The sequence below is a fragment of the Dermacentor andersoni genome, chromosome 2 (genome assembly GCF_023375885.2).
Source record: "Dermacentor andersoni chromosome 2, qqDerAnde1_hic_scaffold, whole genome shotgun sequence".
NCBI lineage: Eukaryota > Metazoa > Arthropoda > Arachnida > Ixodida > Ixodidae > Dermacentor > Dermacentor andersoni.
Genome location: NC_092815.1, coordinates 78,528,032 through 78,549,235, shown reverse-complemented (window position 1 = coordinate 78,549,235; position 21,204 = coordinate 78,528,032). Strand labels below are relative to the sequence as shown.

Genomic DNA, 21,204 nt, shown 5'->3' with positions numbered 1-21,204 from the left:
GCCTTCAATGACCTTTGACCCCATGCCATACCACGTGACACCGTGACGTCACGACAGAGGAGAAACGGGGCTCCAACTCGCGCCGTCGCCTTCAAGGCTGACCACGTGACACCGTGACGTCACGACAGAGGAGAAGCGGGGCTAAAACTCGCGCCGTCACTCGCGGCGTCGCAGCTGCACTTGTTTCTAGGTGGCTTTGGCTCAACTCTTGCAAGATGGGCTGGGTGGGAATCGAACCAGGGTCTCCGGAGTGTGAGACGGAGACGCTACCACTGAGCCACGAGTACGATGCTTCAAAGCGGTACAACAGCGCCTCTAGTGAATGCGGTGTTGCCTTAGAAACGAGCTGTTTCTAAGGCTCAGGCGTGCGTCGCTTGCTCAGGCGCACATTTCGTTGCCGCGCCGAACGCTGCGTTGCTCGACGCTCACCGCGTCCAATGCGCGGCGCGTAGTCGCTGCGCCGTAGCCCGTAGTCTTACACCCCTTGGCGGGTCGACGGGAACGCTGTCGCGTTCCACTCCTGAAGGCGAAGCAGAGTAACGCATGAGTTGTTTCTTCGTCTAGCCGAACCAAATATAGCCAAGCAACAGCAGTTCACCAGGCTAAACAGTGGTTCAACAACTAAAATAAAGGCTAGTATGCTTCGCATCCTGGGCTTAACCTTAGCTAAGCCACAGCCATTTTCTTTTCTCTTTAAATGTTAAAAAATTGAGGCTGCAAGCGTTAATATACGAGATTCCTTTCCATTTGGAACCGATAACATTGCGTCGTATCCCTTAGCGGCACTTGGTTGCAAAAGTTGCATTGGCGTGATTGTGTGACTCGCCATTAATTCGTAATGAACTTCTTGAAACTGGGGAACAAATGCCTGTTGAATAAGAGCACTTAACAGGAACCGAGCATGAGACTGAGAATTTTTAGGCATGGCTACCCGGTGGCGTAACACGCTATACCACAGAAATTAGTATTTATTCAAATCAATCCAGCATTGTCGGCCAAGCTATGAACACAAGTAGAATAATGCATTCACAACAATCGGGTACACAGTGTGGAAACATTTCATGACAGCTTCGTGCCCATCCTATAGCTTAGTTCTTTTATTCATTGACTTATGAACTTTTGACATCACAACACAACATCCTGTGCTTTGAGGGGGCCATAGGGTGAATTGCTGCGGATTAATTTTGACCACCAGAGTTTTCTTAACGTGCACCCAAATCTAGCCACCCGTAGTCAACGCGATTATCGCGGCTGGATTCAAACCCGCGACATCGTGCTTCACAGCAAAGCGCAATGGGGGTGGCACCACGCCGGTAGTTAAGTTTCCTGTGCCGTTCTGTGCTTGAAAACAACGTTCAAAAAGTTCAACCTTTCCCCAACCTAGCCCGTGCCGGTGGATCATGTAGCTGGATATGATATCCAGCTTTAACTAGTTTCGATCGACGTCCATCATCATCATCACCACCAACACTATTATTATTGTCATCGTCATCATCAGCCAATTCATGTTCCCTGCGGGACGAAGGCCTCCCCCGTGTTCTCTAATTAACCCAGTCTGGCACTAGATAGTGCGAGCTAACTTTAGGCACGGGATGGCGTCGTCAACCTTACTAAAAGGTTCCAGTAAACCCTAACGTTACTGTACATTAAAACTGCTCACTCGTCTTTTCCTGCATTTCACAGTTTTCAAGATCGTGTGCAAGAGGCAGCCCTGCTGCCGCCGGCACTCTCTTATTATCGGGCGTTTTGAGCGTCGGACACTGCGTGCGGAAGGAAACGGTGGTTCGCTTCGACGCCGAGGAGCGCGTCAGGCGGCGCCATAATCCGCGCATGCGCGCTTCGCACACCGTGGCGCCCGCACCTCCGTTGAACGCGAGGTAGATGTACGGGTTGACGGCACTGTTGGAAGCCGAGATGACGCCGAACACCGCCACTGCGCTCGGTCCCAGCGATACGCCTGGCGCGAAGGCCAGCAGCATCTCCTGCACCATGTACGGAAGATTGGTCACCAAGAACGCCAAGGATATAACTGCTGCCATCTTGAGCGTCCGCACACGCACCTTGGGCAGCGTGCTGCGGTCTCTGTCCCGGCCCGGAGAGTTAACAATAGTGCTTCGTGCCCGCGGCAATTCTGGTGTGGCGGTGGCAGCCGCCCTCCACAACCGGAGCAGTACGCTCGCGTAAAGCGCGACCAGCGCCACGAGCGGCACCACAAACACGAGAGCGAAAACGAATGCCATGTAGACCTGCCGCACAGCAGTGTAGTCTCGATACACGTAGAAGACCGAGGCGCAGTAGTGTTTGTCCCGAACCACTACAAGGCGGAACGCGAACAGGTTTGGCACGGACGGTACGAGGGACAACAGCCAGCAGGTCGCTGCCACCATCTGAGGCTTGGGCGCCGGTTTCAGTGGATTGCATATGGCGTAATGACGATCCACAGCGATGCCCACTAGCATGTAGGTGGACGAGACCAGAGTGTACGTCTGCAGCACCTTGAATACGCGGCAAAGAACCTCACCAGCGACCCACACGCGTCCCATGATCTCCCAGAGAAGCTGCGAGTTAATTGTGACCACAGTGACCAGAAGATCAGCCAGGGCCAAGTTGAGGAACAGCACCTGCGTTTTGAGCAGTCTCTGGCGTCGAGACGTAAGGAGCCGGTAGCACACAAATGAGTTGCCCACGAGTGACAAGACGAGCATGACGCCGATGAAGGCGATTCGCAGGGTTCTTGCGTACTGAGGTCCGAATATGACGTCTTCCATTGTAGCGTTCTCCGGAGTCGTGTCATTATCGACATCCGAGTATGAAGTCAGATAGACCAATCCAGCGGAACCGGCGCCGTCACCCAGCCAGCGTCTGCCTCTTTCTATCTCTCGTTGAGGCTGGCCTCCGGGACAATGAGACACATTGCATCGGAGTCCAGTCTCCACGAGGGTGAGAGCCGTCGATGTGGACGTGATTGCAATAACCCTTATCGCCTTCGAGTAGAAGTCCTTGTGTTGTCCTCAAGTGTGCTTCATGATCGTTTTGAAGCAAACTGTGCAGTTAGGAAACCGCAACGCTTCTGCGCGCGTACTTGGTGAAGTAGAAGGAATCCCGCGGCTGGGTTTTCCTAGTTCCCTAGTTCCATATTGTTAAGTACAATGCGGGAGCTCCAACACGCCGACAGGCCGATTCTCGTCGCCTTTCAGGACTGTAAGCCTCTTCATCATTACCTGAACTGGATCAGTAAGTACCTGCAATAAAGGAAAAGCAACGTATCTGAGTTTAACGCACTCAACGTCTTAAAGACTCACATGTATAATGCACTTTTATTAGTACACAGAATGTTTCATGCAATCCGAAGGCGAGCACGAGTGGGAAAACCCAATGCAAATAATATGCGAAAACGAGCACGTGGAATGTTTTCGAGCATCTGCGTATACGTTTTCCTGAATATTTCGAATTACCTTTAGACATTCATATCTAGGCAACTTGGCGTTTGTTTATGATGACAAATTGTTAAGTAAAGCTTAAATATTAGACGCAAATGCCAAAAGGGACTGCTTTCTACTTTGTCTCAAGATGTGACTCAGTGTTGCCTGCTTAGTAAATAATTTTACACATGTGAAGCCAAGCATGAAGCTTTTATGCGAAGCATATTACTAGAGCTCAACCCAGCTCCTCAGGCGCGGCGGTGTCGCCTTCAATACCACGTGACACCGTGACGTCACGACAGAGGAGAACGGGGCTCCAACTCGCGCCGTCGCTCGCGGCGTCGCGGCGGTATATAAGCAGCTGCGCTTTTTCTAGGTGGCTTTGGCTCAACTCTTGCAAGATGGGCTGGGCGGGAATCGAACCAGGGTCTCCGGAGTGTGAGACGGAGACGCTACCACTGAGCCACGAGTACGATGCTTCGAAGTGGTACAAAAGTGCCTCTAGTGAATGCGGTGTTGCCTTAGAAACGAGCTGTTTCTAAGGCTCAGGCGTGCGTCGCTTGCTGAGGCGCACATTTCGTTGCCGCGCCGAACGCTGCGTTGCTCGACGCTCACCGCGTCCAATGCGGGGCGCGTAGTCGCTGCGCCGTAGCCCATTGTCTTACACCCCTTGGCGGGTCGACGGGAACGCTGTCGCGTTCCACTCTTGAAGGCGAAGCAGAGTAACGCATGAGTTGTTTCTTCTACTAGCCGAACCAAATATAGCCAAGCAACAGCAGTTCACCAGGCTAAACAGTGGTTCAACAACTAAAATAAAGGCTAGTATGCTTCGCATCCTGGGCTTAACCTTAGCTAAGCCACAGCCATTTTTATTTAACCGTAGCCATATTCTTTAAAAAACGCAGCGTTCTCCTTTTCATCTTTTTTTTTTTTGCGTGTGTGTGTGTGTTGACACGTGTTCACTACCAAGCACGATCCTACAACTTTCAGCGAGAGTTGCTAAAGAACCAAACGTTACCAGCATTCCACGTTCCGCACGACGGCAGAATCGCATTACCTATACGACGCCCCGCTAGCAACCAAGGAAAGCGCTGCTGACGTTCTAGCAGGCCACGAGCCTTGACGAAACTGTAAATATTGCTATAATGTATATGTGTGTGTGACTGTGTGCGCTGTTAGTAGTTTATCACTGTATATATATAGAGAGAGAAATTTGCTTGGTTGAGCATGTTATTATTTATTTTATCACTGCAGTACAGTGACGCTATGTCCGCATTCTCGTCTTGCTTCTCTTTAGTTTTGTTCTCTCTATCTCGTTCTCAGTGCCAGGTTGCAGCCTTTGTGCGTTGACTCAGGCAAAAGCGACATAATGATGACGTGCGGGAATGTGCAAAACTCGTTTCTTTCGGTGCACGACAGTCGTGTACCGAATGACCGCGCTCTCGCGTTGGCACTAACTTCGTTGAGCGACAGGAAGCGTTCCAGGTCGCAAGTGCAGACTGCAGCAAGCTTTTCTGATGGAACGAGACGGGAGCAGAGACGAAGCCCTTAACCGCATTCGCTTTGCTCAAATTTCGTCCACCACTAAACGCAACCAGGAATTCAGGACCCCCCCCCTCAAACGAAATCGTTTTTACCTACATCTACAGCTGTTGAAGTACAGACACCCTTACTTGAATTTCTTGCCGCTAGTTGGTACCTGTATGTACTATTTCATTATGGGTTGTTGGTTGTTGTTGCTGTTGTTTTCATATTATAGGAAGCCAACAAACAGAGACACCAAAAGCAACACAGGGGAAATAATAAAACCTAATACAATATGGTCCATCGGTTTCCTTTCTTCTCGTTCATTACATAACGAGTGTCTCGAATCCGGCAGTATTGATGGCTTCGAGTAGCATATGTGTGTTTATTGTTTATTTACCAGTTGCCTTCACCGAAAATCCTCACGTAGACGCAAAGCCTGCGGCAGTAAGGGTAGTCCACATCAGCCGCAAAAGGCCGTGAGTGGTGGCGCTGGCTAACACTCCGAGGGTTAGTTCTAGTAGATAAACTGTAAACAAATTCTTCGAAACGGTTGCGCGGCACGACAGTAATAGACAGTCGAGCTCACACGCATCTAGCCGCTGGCACAGCTTGGAAGAAAAGCAGCGTTGTAACAAATGATGCTCTCTCTCGCACAGGTTCCAGATGTGTGATGCATGTTTTGTGTGTATTTTTTCTATTCCGCATCGACTTGAACGCTGGAACAAAAATTGCTCTTCTCGTCATATCGGAATAAACGGCTGATGACGGCGCGTTCTTCGGCGACAGGCGCGAACGGCTGCTGACGAAGCGCTTTTTTTCGGAGCGCCGTCGCCAGCCGCGGCCGGTAATGTCAGAGCCGAGCAAAGGTTGAAGCCTTTCTCCTAAGTGAAGGGAAGGCGCGGCGCTGGCGATGTTATTACAAATCACTCATGAGAGCGCTGTAATCGTGGCGCATTCGGGCGCACAAAGCGCGCTGTCACGTGGTATTTTTTAAACTCCGTGGGCTTTCGTTTTTCCCGAATAAAAGCGCCCACGCTAAGTCCATCTCGTTGGAAGTGCCTGGGTTGGGCAATATTTTTGGAGCTCCACAACTTTCCCATTGACGCCTGAACGTTTCAAGCTTTATTTAAAAGGTCAATTAATTTATCTCGGCTAATTACTCAAAAAAAGACGAGCAAGAATATCGTGCTGTAAGTTTAGACAAACGCTAACAACATCCACGCGATTTCTGTTCTGAAGAACGCATAGGTTCTTTTTCAAAATCTTGGTCCAAATTAGCTGGGACACCCTGTATATATTTACGTTGCAGAAGTGACATTTAAAATATAAAGGTGTATTTACAATGTTTACAAGAGAGACAGTGATGCATAAACAAGATTCCGCCTCTACACGTCAAATCGGCTTCTGACTGGCGCCACTCGTGCTTGCGCCGTAACAATATATATATATATATATATATATACGTAGTTTTGCCATTCTAAGCACCCCCCCCCCCTTCTATTTTCACGAAAAAGTTTGGAAAAAAGTTTCCATGCGAATCTAAGCACCCCCCTATTTGTTAGAAAGAGCGCGTAGCCAAGGCCGCCAAACGCGCTTGCTCACTCTGGAATCATTGCTCGGCGGACCTACAGGCACGCGGTCGATGCTTCTGTTGGACGCGTTTCGCGGCCATCTCATCCCGGAGGTAAAGACAAAGCTTTGGAACATCAACAGCGACATGTTTGTGATTCCGGGTGGCATGATGCCAGTGCTGCAACCCCTCGACGTTTCAGTCGACAAGCCCTTCAAAGCCAATCTCCGACAGGAGTTCGAAGAGTGGGTGCGAAACCCCGGACGACCTGAAAAAGACGCCGACGAGAAAGCTGCAGAAAGCGTCCCCATCAACCATCGCAAAGTGGATTTCGGACGCGTGGAAGAGGGTCCAAGCGGAAGTTGTGGTGAAATCATTTAAGAAGCGCTCGATCACAAACAACTTCGACGGAACGGAAGACGACCTGCTGTGGGATACTGAGAGCAACGGTTCAAGCGGTGTGACGAACTCGAGTGGCAGTGATAGTGACTGAGCATCCTACACAAGCGGTGGGTTCACTGTCGGCACCGATTTTTCTTTTGAATGTTTGCAAAATAAAATGTTATTTCTCGCACCATTCTAGTCATGATGTCGCAGCGAAAAGAGGGAAGGGGGGGGGGTTCATTCTAGATTTTTCGAATCTAAGCACCCCCCCTCACTTTGGGCATCGCGATCGTGAAAAAAAGGGGTGCTTAGAATCGAGTAAATACGATATATATATATATATATATATATATATATATATATATATATATATATATATATATATATATATATCATCCTCAGCAGCAGCCTATTTTATGTCCACTGCAGGACGACGGCCACTCCCTGCGATCTCCAATGACCCCTTCCATGCACCATCCGATTCGAACTAGCGTCTGTGAATTTCCTGAATTTATAGCCCCATCTAACCTTCTACCATCCTCGACTGCGCTTCCGTTCTCCTGGCACCCATTCTGTAAGAAAAATCTTCCGCCGGTTATCTAACCTACTCAGTACATGACTTGCCCAGCTCCATTTTTTGCTCTTGATGTCAATTAGAACATCCGCTATCCCCGTTTACTCTCCAATCCACACCGCTCTCTCTCTCTGTGTGTGTCTTAACGTTATGCCTAGCATTCTTCGTTCCATCGCCCTTAGCGCGGTCCAAGCTTTACAAGCTTCTTTGTCAGTCTCCAAGTTTCTGCCCCATATGTTAGCACTGGTAAAATGCACTCATTGTACACCTTCTTTTCAATGATAATGATAAGCTTCCAGTCAGGATCTGACAATGTCTACCGTATGTGCTCCAATACATTTTTATGCTTCTGTGAATTTCCTTCTCATAATCAGGGTCCCATGAAAGTAATTTACCTAGGTAAACGTAGTCCTTGACAGACTCTAACTGGCGATCCTGAACTCTTGCTCCCTTGCCCGGCTATTGATCATCATCTTTGTATTCTGCATATTAATCTTCAACCGCACTCTTACACCGTCTCTTCTAAGGTCTTCAATCAGTTGTAGATCGTCCCCGGTGTTGCTGAACAGGACAATGTCATCTGCAAACCGAAGGTTGGTGAGAAGCTCGCCGTTGATCCTCGCTCCTAAGCCTTCCCAGTTTAATAGCTTGAATACTTCTTCCAGACGCGCAGTGAATACCATTGGAGAGATTGTGTCTCCTTGTCTGACCCCTTTCTTTATAGGTATCTTCCTACTTTTCTTGCGGCGAATTAAGGTAGCTGTGGAATCTTTGTAGATATTTTCCAAAATATTTACGTAAGCATCCTGTACTCCTTCAGTACGTAATGGCTCTATGACTCCTGGTATCTCTACTGAATCAAATGCCTTTTCGTAATCTATGAAAGCCACACAGAATGTCATCTTCTCTGATAACATGGATGTGATCCATTGTAGTGTATCCCTTCCTGAAGCCAACCTGTTCCCTTTGTTGATTTAAGTCAAGTGTTGCCCTTATTCTACCGGAAATTATCTTGGTGAATATTTTATGTAGTACTGGAAGTAAGCTAATGGGCCTATAATTTTTCAATTCTTTAACTTTTCCCTTTTTGTGGATTAGTGTAATGTTAGCATTCTTCCAGTTCTCTGGTACCTTTGAAGTCAATAGACAGTTCGTATAAAAGGCCACCAGTTTTTCAAGCATTAGGTCTCCTCCAACTTCGATTAAATCGACGGTTATTCCATCTTCTCCTGCCGCTCTTCCTCGTTTCATGTCTTGCAAGGCCGTTCTGACCTCACTGCTAGTTATAGGAGGAGTTCCTAAATCCTGTTCATTACTGTTTCTAATGGACGTATTCTGACACCTCTGGCTACTGTACAAGTCAGCACATATTTATTCGGCTGCTTTTACTATACCTTCGCGATTGCTATGATATTACCCTGCTTATCTTTCAGTACAGAAGCGTACATCTTGGTTTATCCTATGCCAAGTTTCTTTCTCATTGATTTCAGGGTGCGTCCATTTTTTACGGCTTCTTTAGTCTTTATCACGTTATATTTTCGAATATCACTTATTTCTGCCTTGTTGATCAGTTTTGACAGTTCCGACAATTCTATCTTATCTGTTGAGTTAGACACTTTCGTTTTTTGTCGTTTCTTTATTAGGTTCTTTGTTACTTGGGAAAGCTCGCCTACTGGTTGCTTTGGTGCCTTGCTTCCCACTTCAATTGCTGCCTCTGAAGCCAGCCTAGTTACGGTTTCATTCATTACTTCTATGTCATATTCATCTCTCTGTTCTAAGGCTGCGTATTTGTTTGCAAGTATGCAAGTACCAGCCTGCATTCGTCGGCTTTTACCCTTACTGCCTCTACGTTTACGTGTTTCTTCTCGACCAATTTTACTCTTTCAATCTTCAAATTAAGGTGAATCCTAGCGCTCACTAGCCTATGATCACTGCACTTTGCCCTCCCTATCACTTCTACATCCTGCACTATGCTGGGATCGGCAGAAAGTAGGAAATCAATTTCTTTTCTTGTTTCTTCAATAGGGCTTTTCCAGGTCCACTTTCTGTTGCTAGGCTTCCTGAAGAAGGTCTTCATTATTCGCAGCTTATGCTTTCCGCGAATTCTATCAACGTCTCTCCTCTAGCGCTCCTAGAATCGACGCCGTAGTTGCCCGCCAGCCTGCTTTTTCCCCACTTTGCACTGAAGTCGCCCATACTACAGCATACTGAGTTTGCACTTTTCACGTATTTTGTGGGGTTGTTTGACAGCAATCATGAAAATATACTTAGTAATTTATCCAAACTGTATCAGGCACCTTGATATGACAGAAGATGAAACCTTATCGTACGACCTAATTTATCTTCTTGGTTTGCGATTCTGTACAATAAGAATAAGTGACAGAAATTCCGAACCACCACGAACCACCGAGAGCATCTTCCAGGAGCAGATAAATTACATTTATACGGGCGCTCTGACGACGCTCCTGGCGTTTGCTTGTTTCTTTCTCTCTAATTTTGTGCTTAAATTTACTGAGCATTGAAATGTCTTTTCTGTACTTGCTTCATTTTTGCTTCCCTCTAATAAACAAAAACGTACGTCTCTGGGCTGATCTGTGCAGCATGGGGCTTTTATTTTTCTGGAAACGTTGGCTCGGTACCACCATCTGACACTTTCTTTTATGGCGCGGCCAAAAATATGGACACTCCCGGTGCATTTCTGCCGTCGCCGCCGGCGTTGCCGTGATGTTCCCTATAAGGTCCAAGAGCGATAACATCGTCGCAGCGCGCTGTATGCCACATGTGCGAGTGAAATCATGAGAGGGTGAGCCGACAATGACGGCTCAATCTTGCGCACGCAAGGGAGGAAAGCGGGGAGGAAGCGCGCCGTCTTCCATCGTGCGCAAGGCACCTGGAGAGAAAGGGAGAGAGGGGGACGTTCTACTCCGGCAGCTGCGGCGTATGGTGCGGCCGCGTGGGCCCTATCTTGACAGTGATCTGCGATGGGGACAGACTCGGCGCCGAGTGCTGATAGCTTCTTACGTGTGCGCTGTTTTCGCCGCTTAGTTAGCGTTGAAGCGAGAGGCAGCATGCCACGCTTCGTCGCTCCAGCTTTTTGGTAGCTAGTTCCCACCGTCATCGAGTGAGATATGTTCGTGTTTCGTTGTGCACGCGCGACAGCATGCTTCTTTATTTCGTTAGTAAGCTAATGTTTGCAAGTTTGTACGGCCCATAAAGTTACTATTCTTACTCCGTATAGATACATCTACTAATGGGCTATCGCAGTCGATGCCTCGCGTTTCGAGCGACACTGGCACACTTCTCTTATTTAAATATTTTAAGAGGCCCGAAGCGAGGCGAAACACAAACCCTACCTACCTACTTCTCTACCGCAGAGCGGCACATAACCAGCGGTGCATACCCAGTGTCACGTGCCCAAAGATCGAATTCTGGTGTTTCACATGCCAAAACCATGTTCTGATTGGGAGGCACGCCGAAGTGGGGGACTCCTGGTCAATTTTGACCACTTTGGATCATTCACGGGACACGGGCGTTTTTGCAGTTCGCCCCCATCGAAATGCGGCCGCCACGGCCATCATTCGGCTCCGCGACCTCGTGCTTCGCAGCGTAACGCCAAAGCCACTTATCAACTATGGCGGGAAAAGTTTCTGATAGGAGGCAGAGATTGTTTATCATTTAAAGGATTATTATCAAGGCAAGTCGCCGTATATAGTTGCGCTCGCTATTGTTATCACTGCTTCGCAATTTTGGCCAAAACTGCTAGTATTTTTTAACCCATAGAATAATTTTAAAGGACGTAAAGATGCTTATCAGTTCCAAGTCTTGATGAATAATGAATGATACTTGGTATATTTTATAATAATATGTACCATCAGCACAAATTGAAACGCGAACAGAATATAACTAAAAGAGCACGTGCGTTTTAGACGCACTTACATAAAAGTATAGCGTGCTATCCTTTGTAGCCGGAGTTGTAATCAATCAATCAATCAAATCAATCAAGAAGTCTTTATTGAGTAACACAAACAAAATGTATACACAGATATTTGGACCGATAGCCAATGAGGCTAGTAAGCGGTCCAATACAAAATAACATATAGGACAGCAATCACAAACACATTGAAGAAAAACTAACTTTGTAGCCTTGCTTCCATTCCCAAAAAATGTTTCTTGCATGTCAGTTTGAAATTCCTAGCTTGCTTTACTTCAATTGGCAACGAGTTCCAAATTTTCGCTCCTGTAAATTCTATTCGTCTTTCTCCGTACGCATTATGGCAAAGAGGAAGGTTAAAATTGCCATTGCTGGCTTGTCTAGTGTTGCGGACGGGAATACTGAATGCACCAAGAGGTAAGGGGTAGTTGGTATTTATAATATTATTAACCATAAGAGCTATTTTGTAATCGCGTAAGGTTGTGAATGACATGATTTGCATTGCGTCAAAAATGTTATTGTTAGAACTATTCGAAGAAGGTAATCCCATGGTTTTCAAGGCACGTTTTTGTAGTCTTAGCAATGGTGTTAAATACGTTTTGTATGTGATTCCCCATGATTCACTGCAATAACTGAGATGACTGTGACATAATGAAAAATACAGTGATCTAAGAATAGCAGGTGGAAAGTGCCGCCGTGCCTTAGACAAGGTAAAACAACCGTACGCAACCTTTTTACACACTCTGTGCACCTGTTCCTTCCAAGACAAGTGGCAGTCGAACATGACCCCTAAATATTTAAAAGAAGACACACTATCAATAACATTGTTGTCAACACATATAGGAAAATCACTTAATTCAATACACTTTTGTTTTGAACGAAAAATAACATATTTAGTTTTTTCAGTGTTTAAAGTTAGATGATTATTACGAAACCAGGTCGAGATACGTTGGAGTTCATTGTTAATAGGATTTTCTATTGACTCAAGTGAGTTGCCAGTAAAGATAAGTGCAGTGTCATCCGCATACATCAAAATTTGAGAACACTGTATTGCATTGGGGAGGTCATTAATAAAGAGCGAAAATAAAAGCGGTCCCAGAACTGACCCCTGGGGTACACCACACGTAACAGTTTGGTATGCAGACTTGAACTGTTTGAGGACAACTTGCTGCTGTCGTGAAGAAAGATAACTTTTAAAGAATTCAAGGGCCCCGCTACGCACACCATATGCTTCCAGTTTCATTAAAAGAATGGAGTGTGAAACTGTGTCGAAAGCTTTTTTGATGTCTATAAATACGCTTACAGCAACATTATGGTTATGAAGAGCAGATAGGATAAGCTGTGATAGAGTAACTACAGCCGTGGACGTGGACCTGCTAGAAACAAATCCGTGTTGCTGAGGACAAATAATATGATTAACATCAAGAAAGGTTTTCAGTTGGAAAGCAATTAATTTTTCAAAAATGGTATTGACGACACTCAGTACAGATATTGGCCTGTAACTAGACGGGTTGTTAGGGTCACCAGTTTTAAATATCGGAACAACTTTTGCAACTTTTAAAGTATCGGGGTATAAGCTAGAGTGTATCGCATGATTGAATATTCTGCACAAAGGAACACAAAACAAATCAATGTTGTCCTTGATTACCTTAGCCATTATGCCGTCTGGCCCGGCCGCTTTATTCGTGGGCATGTTCGCCACAACACTTGCAACTTCATCGCTAGTAATGTTCGAGAAACTGAATTCATTATTAATACATCGAGGTATGTCGGATGTCACTGAAGCTAAGGGAGTAGGTTGCGCACTGTTCTGACCGTATGTTGTGAAGAACTGATTAAACTGGTGTGCAGTCTCTATTGACAAGTTGACAGGAACAATCTGTTTTCTTTTAGCTGTTCCCGTAACTTCTCCTACAATCTTCCATACTTGCTTTGTGTCATTTCCTTGACGATTAACCAAATTAGTATAATACAATTTCTTTGATTTTCTCATCAGCGCCACGGATTTGTTTCTGTAATACTTAAACTGTTTCAAGTAATAAGCATTTGTTCTGTTGTTTTTGAGCTTATTATAGTATGAATCCTTCTTTTTCAATACTGTGAGTATTTCCTCAGTAATCCAAGGACATATGGCATGTTTGTAGTTGCGCCGAGAAAACTTCAGTGTTGACTTAGTAATTGCATCGGAAACAGCAGATACGAAGTTAGCAAATTCTGTGTGAACGTCACTGTGACACAGATTTTCGAAATGAATAGATTCGAGCAAACGCCTGACATGCGCGTAGTCCACCCGTGAAAATACATTGGTATGGGTAGGGCAAGTACAATCGATACCCGACCGTGGCAGAAACAGAAAAGTTGAACAGTGATCAGCAATGTTTTGGTTACAAACACCAGCGCAGGCATCCATATCACGGTTACATAAGATGTGATCAATAATTGTTGCAGACTGATGTGTAATTCTAGTGGGCACATTGATAACATTCTTGAGGTTGAACGATTCCAGTAAGAAAATATAATCTGGACAGTCATCCTTTGATAAGTCGATATTGAAATCACCAACTATTGCTAACTGATTATTAAAAGACATCAGAGGAACCAGAATGGACTCCATATCAGATATGAACTGACTTGTGCACGTGTTTGGCGGACGATATACCACGCCTATTACGACGTCTGTCTTAAGGCGAATAAAAAGTGCTTCTGTGGTATTAGAGCTCAGAGAGGAATCCGAGAGCTGTTGATAATCTATGCCGTTTTTTATAAAAAGAGCAACGCCACCCCCTCGTGCGGTGCTATCTCTTGGTAAAGATAGCGTTGTGTAACCCGGTATGTACGGTATTTCTCCTTTCTTAAGCCAGGTTTCAGTTACAGCGATAAGATCATACTGGAAAGAATGTTGCGATAAATGTACAGTGAGTTGGTCTAAATTTTTATTTATGCTGCGGACATTGCAATGAAAAATGGAAAGGTTTTCGCTCTCGTGCCACTTAGCACTGATTTCCTCGACGGAAAAGGCCATGTTTCTAGACTACCTGAGCAAGATCAGCGTCACAGGTTATATGTAGAACATGCGAGGTATCTGTCTTGCGCATCAGGATCTTGCCATCTGATACCCATGCGTGTTTCCACTGTTTTTCCTTTTTGGCTTTCCGTGCTTTACCTAGCAAAATTTTGTTTGCCGGGCACAAATGTTCGTTGATGAACACGGGATTTTCGTGATCGTCAAAGTTCAGAAGTGTAGTGTTCAGCCGTTGCTTTTTCGCTGTTTTCAGAATGCTGTCTCTCACTTTCCTGGAAGCAAACTTAACAATGATGTTGGGTTCGTCCTTGTTTTTTGAGGGCACACGATGGATAGCTTCAACATCGGATTCATCGAACTTGGTGCTCAAGAGATGACAGATCGATGTCATCACTGAAATCAGATTTTCAGTGGGTGCTGGAGGGATGCCTTTGATTTCAAGGTTATTTCTTCTACTGTACTGCTGCAGTTCAGTCAATTCGTGCCTGAGAGTTTTCACTTCATTTGTGAGTCGGTTGTTTTCTTTTTTCATTTCCAGGTTTACGTTTTTCACGTCAGACAGGGTCTTTTTGAGCTCAGAGATCTCTGTTCTAAATTCTTCGAACTTTTCATTGATAAAGCCCATTGAAGTTTTGACAGATTCCATTTCAGATTCAATCACATGCTTTATATCTTGCTTTAGTTCACTTTGCTTAGAGTTAAACTGTGCACTCAAGTCAGTCATAGCCTTTACAAGTTCTTTTATAGTTGAAGGAGGCTTATCACCCATGCTGGACACAAACACGAACGGAGCAATCCAGTAGCCTAAGATCGATGTAATCAAAGATACAGGATACACACCTGCAATGAACGAAGAAGGCGGTTAGCCTCTGCCTGGTTGCGAAGGCTGCCTGGATTGCTCCGTGAATAAGTACTCAGTGGTCTCAATTTTCGTTTTGGAACTTGAATTAAGCCACAGTTACAAATGCACGTAAACCTGGAAACAGAACAGCGCACTGCAGTTGTTTCGGGATCTTTCTTTGAATTTATGTTGACCGTGCACTAAAGAATGCTATCTTTAGCACTTTTCTTACACTAAATATCTGCAGTTCTTCCTTATAGGCTTCACACATTATGTCAGGCACAATACACAACATTAAATATTCAACTCGTTAGCAATAGCTGAATGGAGTCCACAGTGAGAAAAGAAATACACACACCCAACAGAATTAAATGTGTCGCTTGTTAGGAGGGAAGCAAACATCAAGATGAAATTCCGTCGAAGATGCGGGAGCGTGATTGAGTGCGATCCAAACTAGCTTAATGTTTCGTGAGATAGAACTAGCACAGACAGACAGACAGACAATGAACTTTTATTGAGGTCCTGAGGGACTAGCCGGTGGAGACCCGTTGGGGCCCCCGGCTCGCCGCTGGCTGCTCCCATGCCGGAATCGGGAGGCCAAGCCTCTCCGCTCTTTCACGGGCCCTCTGCACGGCCATGGACTGGAGCTTGAGTTGCGTACTAGATATGGCCTCGTCCCAGTCCCGTTCGCTGGTGAGGGACGTATCCCGTAACGCAGGAGACTGCCAGAGCATATGAGGTAGAGTGCTAACCTCCCCACAATCCGGGCACTGAGGGTCATTTTCTGGATAAATCCTGCTTAAGAAACCTCGCGAGGGATATGACCTCGTCTGAAGCATCCTAAGCGTGATCGATTGTGATCTGCATAGATTTGGATGTGGAGGCGGGAAGCGCCTGCGTTCCTCTTTATAATGGGAGACGATCTCGTGAAATGTTAATAAGGGGTCGCTGTGGCCGAGCTCCTCCGGATCCAATGTAGCCCCATCGCCGTCGCGGCGCGTTAATTCTCGCACACGGCGGTGAGCAATTTCATTGGGGTTCGGGCAGTCCGGCAGCACGTTGTCGCCCATGTGAGCTGGGAACCATATAATATAATGCACGGAGTCACAATTACTTCTGGACTTGTTTTTCAGAATCGCCTCCACCTGTCTCGCAACCATTCCCGAATCGAAAGCCCTGACGGCCGCGCGTGAGTCAGTGTAGATATACGGCCTTTTTGAATCCTGCATCGCCAGCGCCACCACCACCTGTTCTGCCACGTCGGCCGTCACAGCGCCTACCGAGGCCGCAGATAGGAGCTCGCCCTTTTCGCTGACCGCCGTGACCGTGAATTTACCGGAGCGCCCATATTGAGCTGCGTCCACGAAGGCTTCCATGCCGACCGTTTTCTTCAATATCGCCCTGGCACGAGCTGCTCGCCTGCCCGCATTATGTTGCGGGTGAACGTTTCTAGGGAAGGGGCTGACGACGTAGGTCCCTCTGGAGTTCTCGTCCAGCTGAACCACCTCGCTGTGACTGTAACGTGGCTGCAAGCCCGCAGCCTCCAAGAGGCGCCTACCGGCGCTGGAGCCCGAAAGCCTCGTGATCTGCGCCGCTCGTTGCGCCTCTTATGAGTTCGAGGGTCGTGTTATGAACGCCGAGCTGCATTAGCCTGTCCGTGCTCGCCGTGATCGGAATACCCAGTACCTTCTTGACACTTTTCCGCATCAACGTGTCAAGCTTGTCCCTTTCAGTCTTTGTCCACTGCAGGGCCGAGACCACATAGTTGATGTGGCTCATAAGAAAAGCGTGATGCACCCTAAGTAGGTTGTCCTCGCCTAGGCCCCCCTTCTTATTGGAGACTCTCATGATTAATCTGAGAATATTCTCGGTTTTGGCGGTCAGATGCGCAATGGTTTTGGCATTACAGCCCCTGGCATCGAGCAACAATCCTAGAACTCTAATCGAATTCACCCTGGGGATCTTCTGGCCGTCCCGCGTGTATACATCTATGGGGATTTGCTCGAGCGGCACGAGCCCCCGAACCCCCTGCCTTGCCGGTCTGTATAACATGAGCTCTGACTTCGTCGGGGAGAGTTGGAGACCCGTGCCCTCCAGGAAGGACTGGGTCACGTCCAAGGCCTCCTGGAGTGCCTGTTCCACGGCCGCCTCCGAGCCTCCCGGACACCAGATCGTAATGTCATCGGCGTACAGCGCGTGTCCCACGTTTGGCACGGCAGCCAGCCGCTTCGAGAGTCCGTGCATTGCAATGTTAAATAGGAGGGGGGAGATCACCGCCCCCTGTGGCGTGCCTCTGTTTCCTAGCGGGAATGGTTCTGATTTGGTCTGCCCCACCTTGACGACCGCCGTCCTGCCCCTCAGGAAGGACTCCACAAACGCGAAAAATCTACCTCCCAAGTTCAATGCCAACTAGCACAGAATACAATTTTTTCTACGCTTGTCCCGCATTCGTTTTGAAAGCGCACTTCTCCGTATGCATCGATGCCTTCATGCGGAACAAGTGTAAAAAGGTTTACCGACTTGCTAATGCTATACCTGCGCTCCACGGTGGTCCAGTCCGCAGGGAAGATGTTCCTCCAAAACGAAGGAGTATGCATTGGCTCATGACTTGCACCTGCACTGAGTGACCTGTCGGTAGCCCGCTACGACCGCGACATCGAAAGAAACCTCCCAACGGTCCACGCCAAGAAGGTGTTCAGGTACACTCATCTTCATTGAGGCCACTGAAGACGATCTTACTTCAGTGTTACAAGCCGTCTACAAAAGTTTTGTAGATAATATGAACGGTCTCACGCTCACAAAGGAGCTACCGGAGGATAACACCTTACGTTTTCTGGACTTTATCCTATTGTTCAAGAACGAACATGTATGCTGGAGGTATTCACACCGCTCAGAAAAAAGCCTCTTGCTTTTTGGTCGGCTAACCGAAGGTAAGTGAGGACAGGAGTCGCAAAAGGCTGCCTTCCGTAATGCGCAGCAAAGATCGTGCATACACGGGAATGAAATGGCTTTTGAAGGCCAGGTACAGCGGTTCTTGCGGGCTGGTTGTTCGGGCGTCCTCCTGGTACAGCTAGCGGAAGACATGCTAGCGGAAATGCACCAAGGAAACAAGACACGCAAAACCGAGATCAATACTTCGAAAATGGTTGTCATTCCTTATCTCCACGGGGTGTCCCCTAGATTGAAGAAGGCCGCCGGAAGGGCGGGTGTTTCTGTTTTTTCAGCCCCAGGTAAGCTGAACGCCTTATGCAGAAGGGTCAAGCAAGACAACCCCCACAAAAAAGGTTGCGACAAGAAGTATCAGGAGCCCCTCACCAGCTGCATCACAGAAGTCGTTTGCGAAATACCCTTGAAGCGCGGGCGCTCCTACGTATAGGACGAACGGGACGCTGACTCAATGATCGCCTCCGGGAGCATGCCAAAAATATAAAACAAATATACAGCAGCAATCTTGCTTTGCATTGCAGGCGGTGTAAATGCATCCCCTATTTTAGAAAAGTCACTGTCATCCAAAAGTACGCTGACCAGCGCACGCATGAAATTATCGAAGCATTTGCCATCATCCAACGTGGTCCTTCATGCATCAGTTCACCATCCATCCAATTATCAGACAAGGAAATCGCGTATCTGCAAATTTAACCGATCTCCGCCCACCTGCAATCTCAGCTTATTCTTTTCATGTTTTCACGCCGTTTACGTTTTTACTATTACTTCTCTGCATATACATTCTGCACTCACGCAATAAATATACTCGTTGGAAGTGAGCGCCTCTGTCGTGTGCCTCTTTTCCGTGTCCCATTATTCGCGCTGTTTGCTAAAGAATGTGTTCGTACCAACAAGCCCGGCTAGCCACTATTCTGAAACTAACAATCCATGTTCTGCCTAGCTCTGCGAGCCACTGCTTGAACTCAATGAGTGGATTCAACTATGCTTTAGGCCATCAACTGAACTTAGTGCGCGGGCAAATTCTCCCCACCTTACGTCAGATGTGAATTATGAACGCGACGTTCTTCAGAGGGTGTTAAACCGATTAGATAACAGACTATTTTCAGAGACTAAGACTGTCGGACCATGGCCCCATGCGTCGCAGGCTTACAAAGCGACGCGGGCACTGCTACATTTCATGAAAGCGACTGGCTTCAGTGACCGATTATAACGGGAAGTTATCGGCATCCGATGTAATCCCAGCGATAGCGTCTTGTTCCCTCCCTCTCCTTTCTTTTCTTCCCTTAAACCCCTTCCCCTGTGTACGTTAGCAAACCGGAAGTGCGTCTGGTTGACCTCCCTACCTTTCCTTCCTTCCTTTTCATCCTCCTCCTCCTACATGAACGCGTGCTTATTTCTTGATAATTTTACAGCTTACATTTCTAAAAAAGTATTATGGAAAAAAAGCAAGGCGGGACACGGTTGACTAACTAAATCACAAACACCGTTTCACGTGCATCAAGCAAAGTTATAGCAACTTTATCAACTTTGTTCTTGGCTATAGAGAATACGCTCATTTCCCCCGTCCCCAAAAAACAAGACCAAATGTTCTTTGAGGCAAAATTATTCCTCATACTAATTTTCTAATTAGTAATTAGTTAACTGGGCTATCTCCAACTCAAACTTCCTTCTAACGTGTTTTGAAATGTCAAACTCAGCGTATCGAGCGTGACGCGTTGAGCTTTGCGACGTCAAAGCTGTACCGCTGCAATGCAATTAATTGGAAGGAGTTCCCATAGGGCACAAGAAGCGATGAACAATTGTCGTGTAGTTACTAGCTCACATGAGAAGCCCTTGCTAACTTGAAAACTGTGCTTCGGGAGTGCTTTAAAAAGAAAAGGTCACAGCAGTCGTCACCTACCTCAGAGTTGCCAGCGACAGAGTCGATGACCAGCACAGTTGTGTGGAGGTAAATTATTTTTCCACTGCTGGCATGACCCCGACCTGAACGAGGAAGCGCCTTGTCCCTTGCTTCCGCTTCGAGAGACTTGCATGCCGCTACAAACACCGGCGTCGCGCCCCTGCTTTTCTCGGTGAGCAACACTCGAAAAAGTGCCGCGCATGGGCAGCGATCGCAGGCCCTCGCCCCCTTTCTCTCTACCGCGCATGCGCGCAGAGTCGGCCTCACTACCCCGCCACCTCGGCGTCCTTTGTCTCCTCCAAGATTTGCTGCCCGCGTACCTCTCGCGCCTCTTCGCATCCCTTCCCGCACGTTCGCTGTGGTTACATGGCTCAGTAAGCCACGATGTCGTGTTATGTGGGTTGGTGTGCAGAGGCTGAGACAGAAAGCACGTAGGCTACGTCGTTTCTGTCTTCTGCCGTAATAATAATAATAATAAACCGATCAATCAATCACTCAATCGTATACCGCCGTGCCAGGAACGACCATGAGGTCTGAGTAGTGGCGCACGCATACATTTAAAAAACAAGTAAGAAAAGACAATGAATAAAAAAAATTACCTTCAACAGAACGGCTTACGCACAACAAGGCGCAAGGTGAACACAAAAGAAATAAGAGGAGAAGGGCAGTTGAACAATATGTGAAACTGTGACACAACAACGCAAGCTCGGAAAAGAGCATCCATAGCGAGTTATGAAAAATATAAAGACCATGAAAATAAGCGTTATAAAGAATTTATATTCCTTGGACGGTTGAGTGTTGGTGATGACAGGCAGGAACACGGAAATGTATATGTTCTCTGGTGATCTTGCGCAGAATACAAAGGATGATAACAACCGAGGAGTTTGGGGGAGGTGAGGATACCGCGTAGAAGCTTGAAAAGAAACAGAAGGTCAGCGCGATTACGTCGGCAGCGAACTAAGGGCAATGAGAGTAACTCAACAGTGCTAGAACAAGGTCCAGTGGTCGTGTTAGCAAAGCTCTAATGATACACCCGGTGTCCCTGCTTACTTTAGCCAGAGTTTAAAAATATGCGAATGCCACGTAT

General features: G+C 47.0%; 1 protein-coding gene across 1 annotated transcript; it reads right to left on the bottom strand.

Moving 5' to 3' along the window:
* Positions 1–952: 952 nt before the first annotated feature.
* LOC126542077 (oxytocin receptor-like) lies at positions 953–20,273 on the bottom strand. Its single transcript, XM_050189076.2, has 2 exons — positions 20,118–20,273; positions 953–3,242 (listed from the first exon to the last, which is right to left on the bottom strand). The coding sequence occupies exon 2, from the start codon at positions 2,766–2,768 to the stop codon at positions 1,647–1,649; it is 1,122 nt and encodes a 373-aa protein (XP_050045033.1). The 5' UTR covers positions 2,769–3,242; positions 20,118–20,273; the 3' UTR covers positions 953–1,646.
* Positions 20,274–21,204: the final 931 nt, after the last annotated feature.

What these genes read in the sequence shown, in the direction of transcription:
- LOC126542077 (XM_050189076.2), bottom strand. Translation starts at nt 2,768, where the DNA reads ATGGAAGACGTCATATTCGGACCTCAGTACGCAAGAACCCTGCGAATC.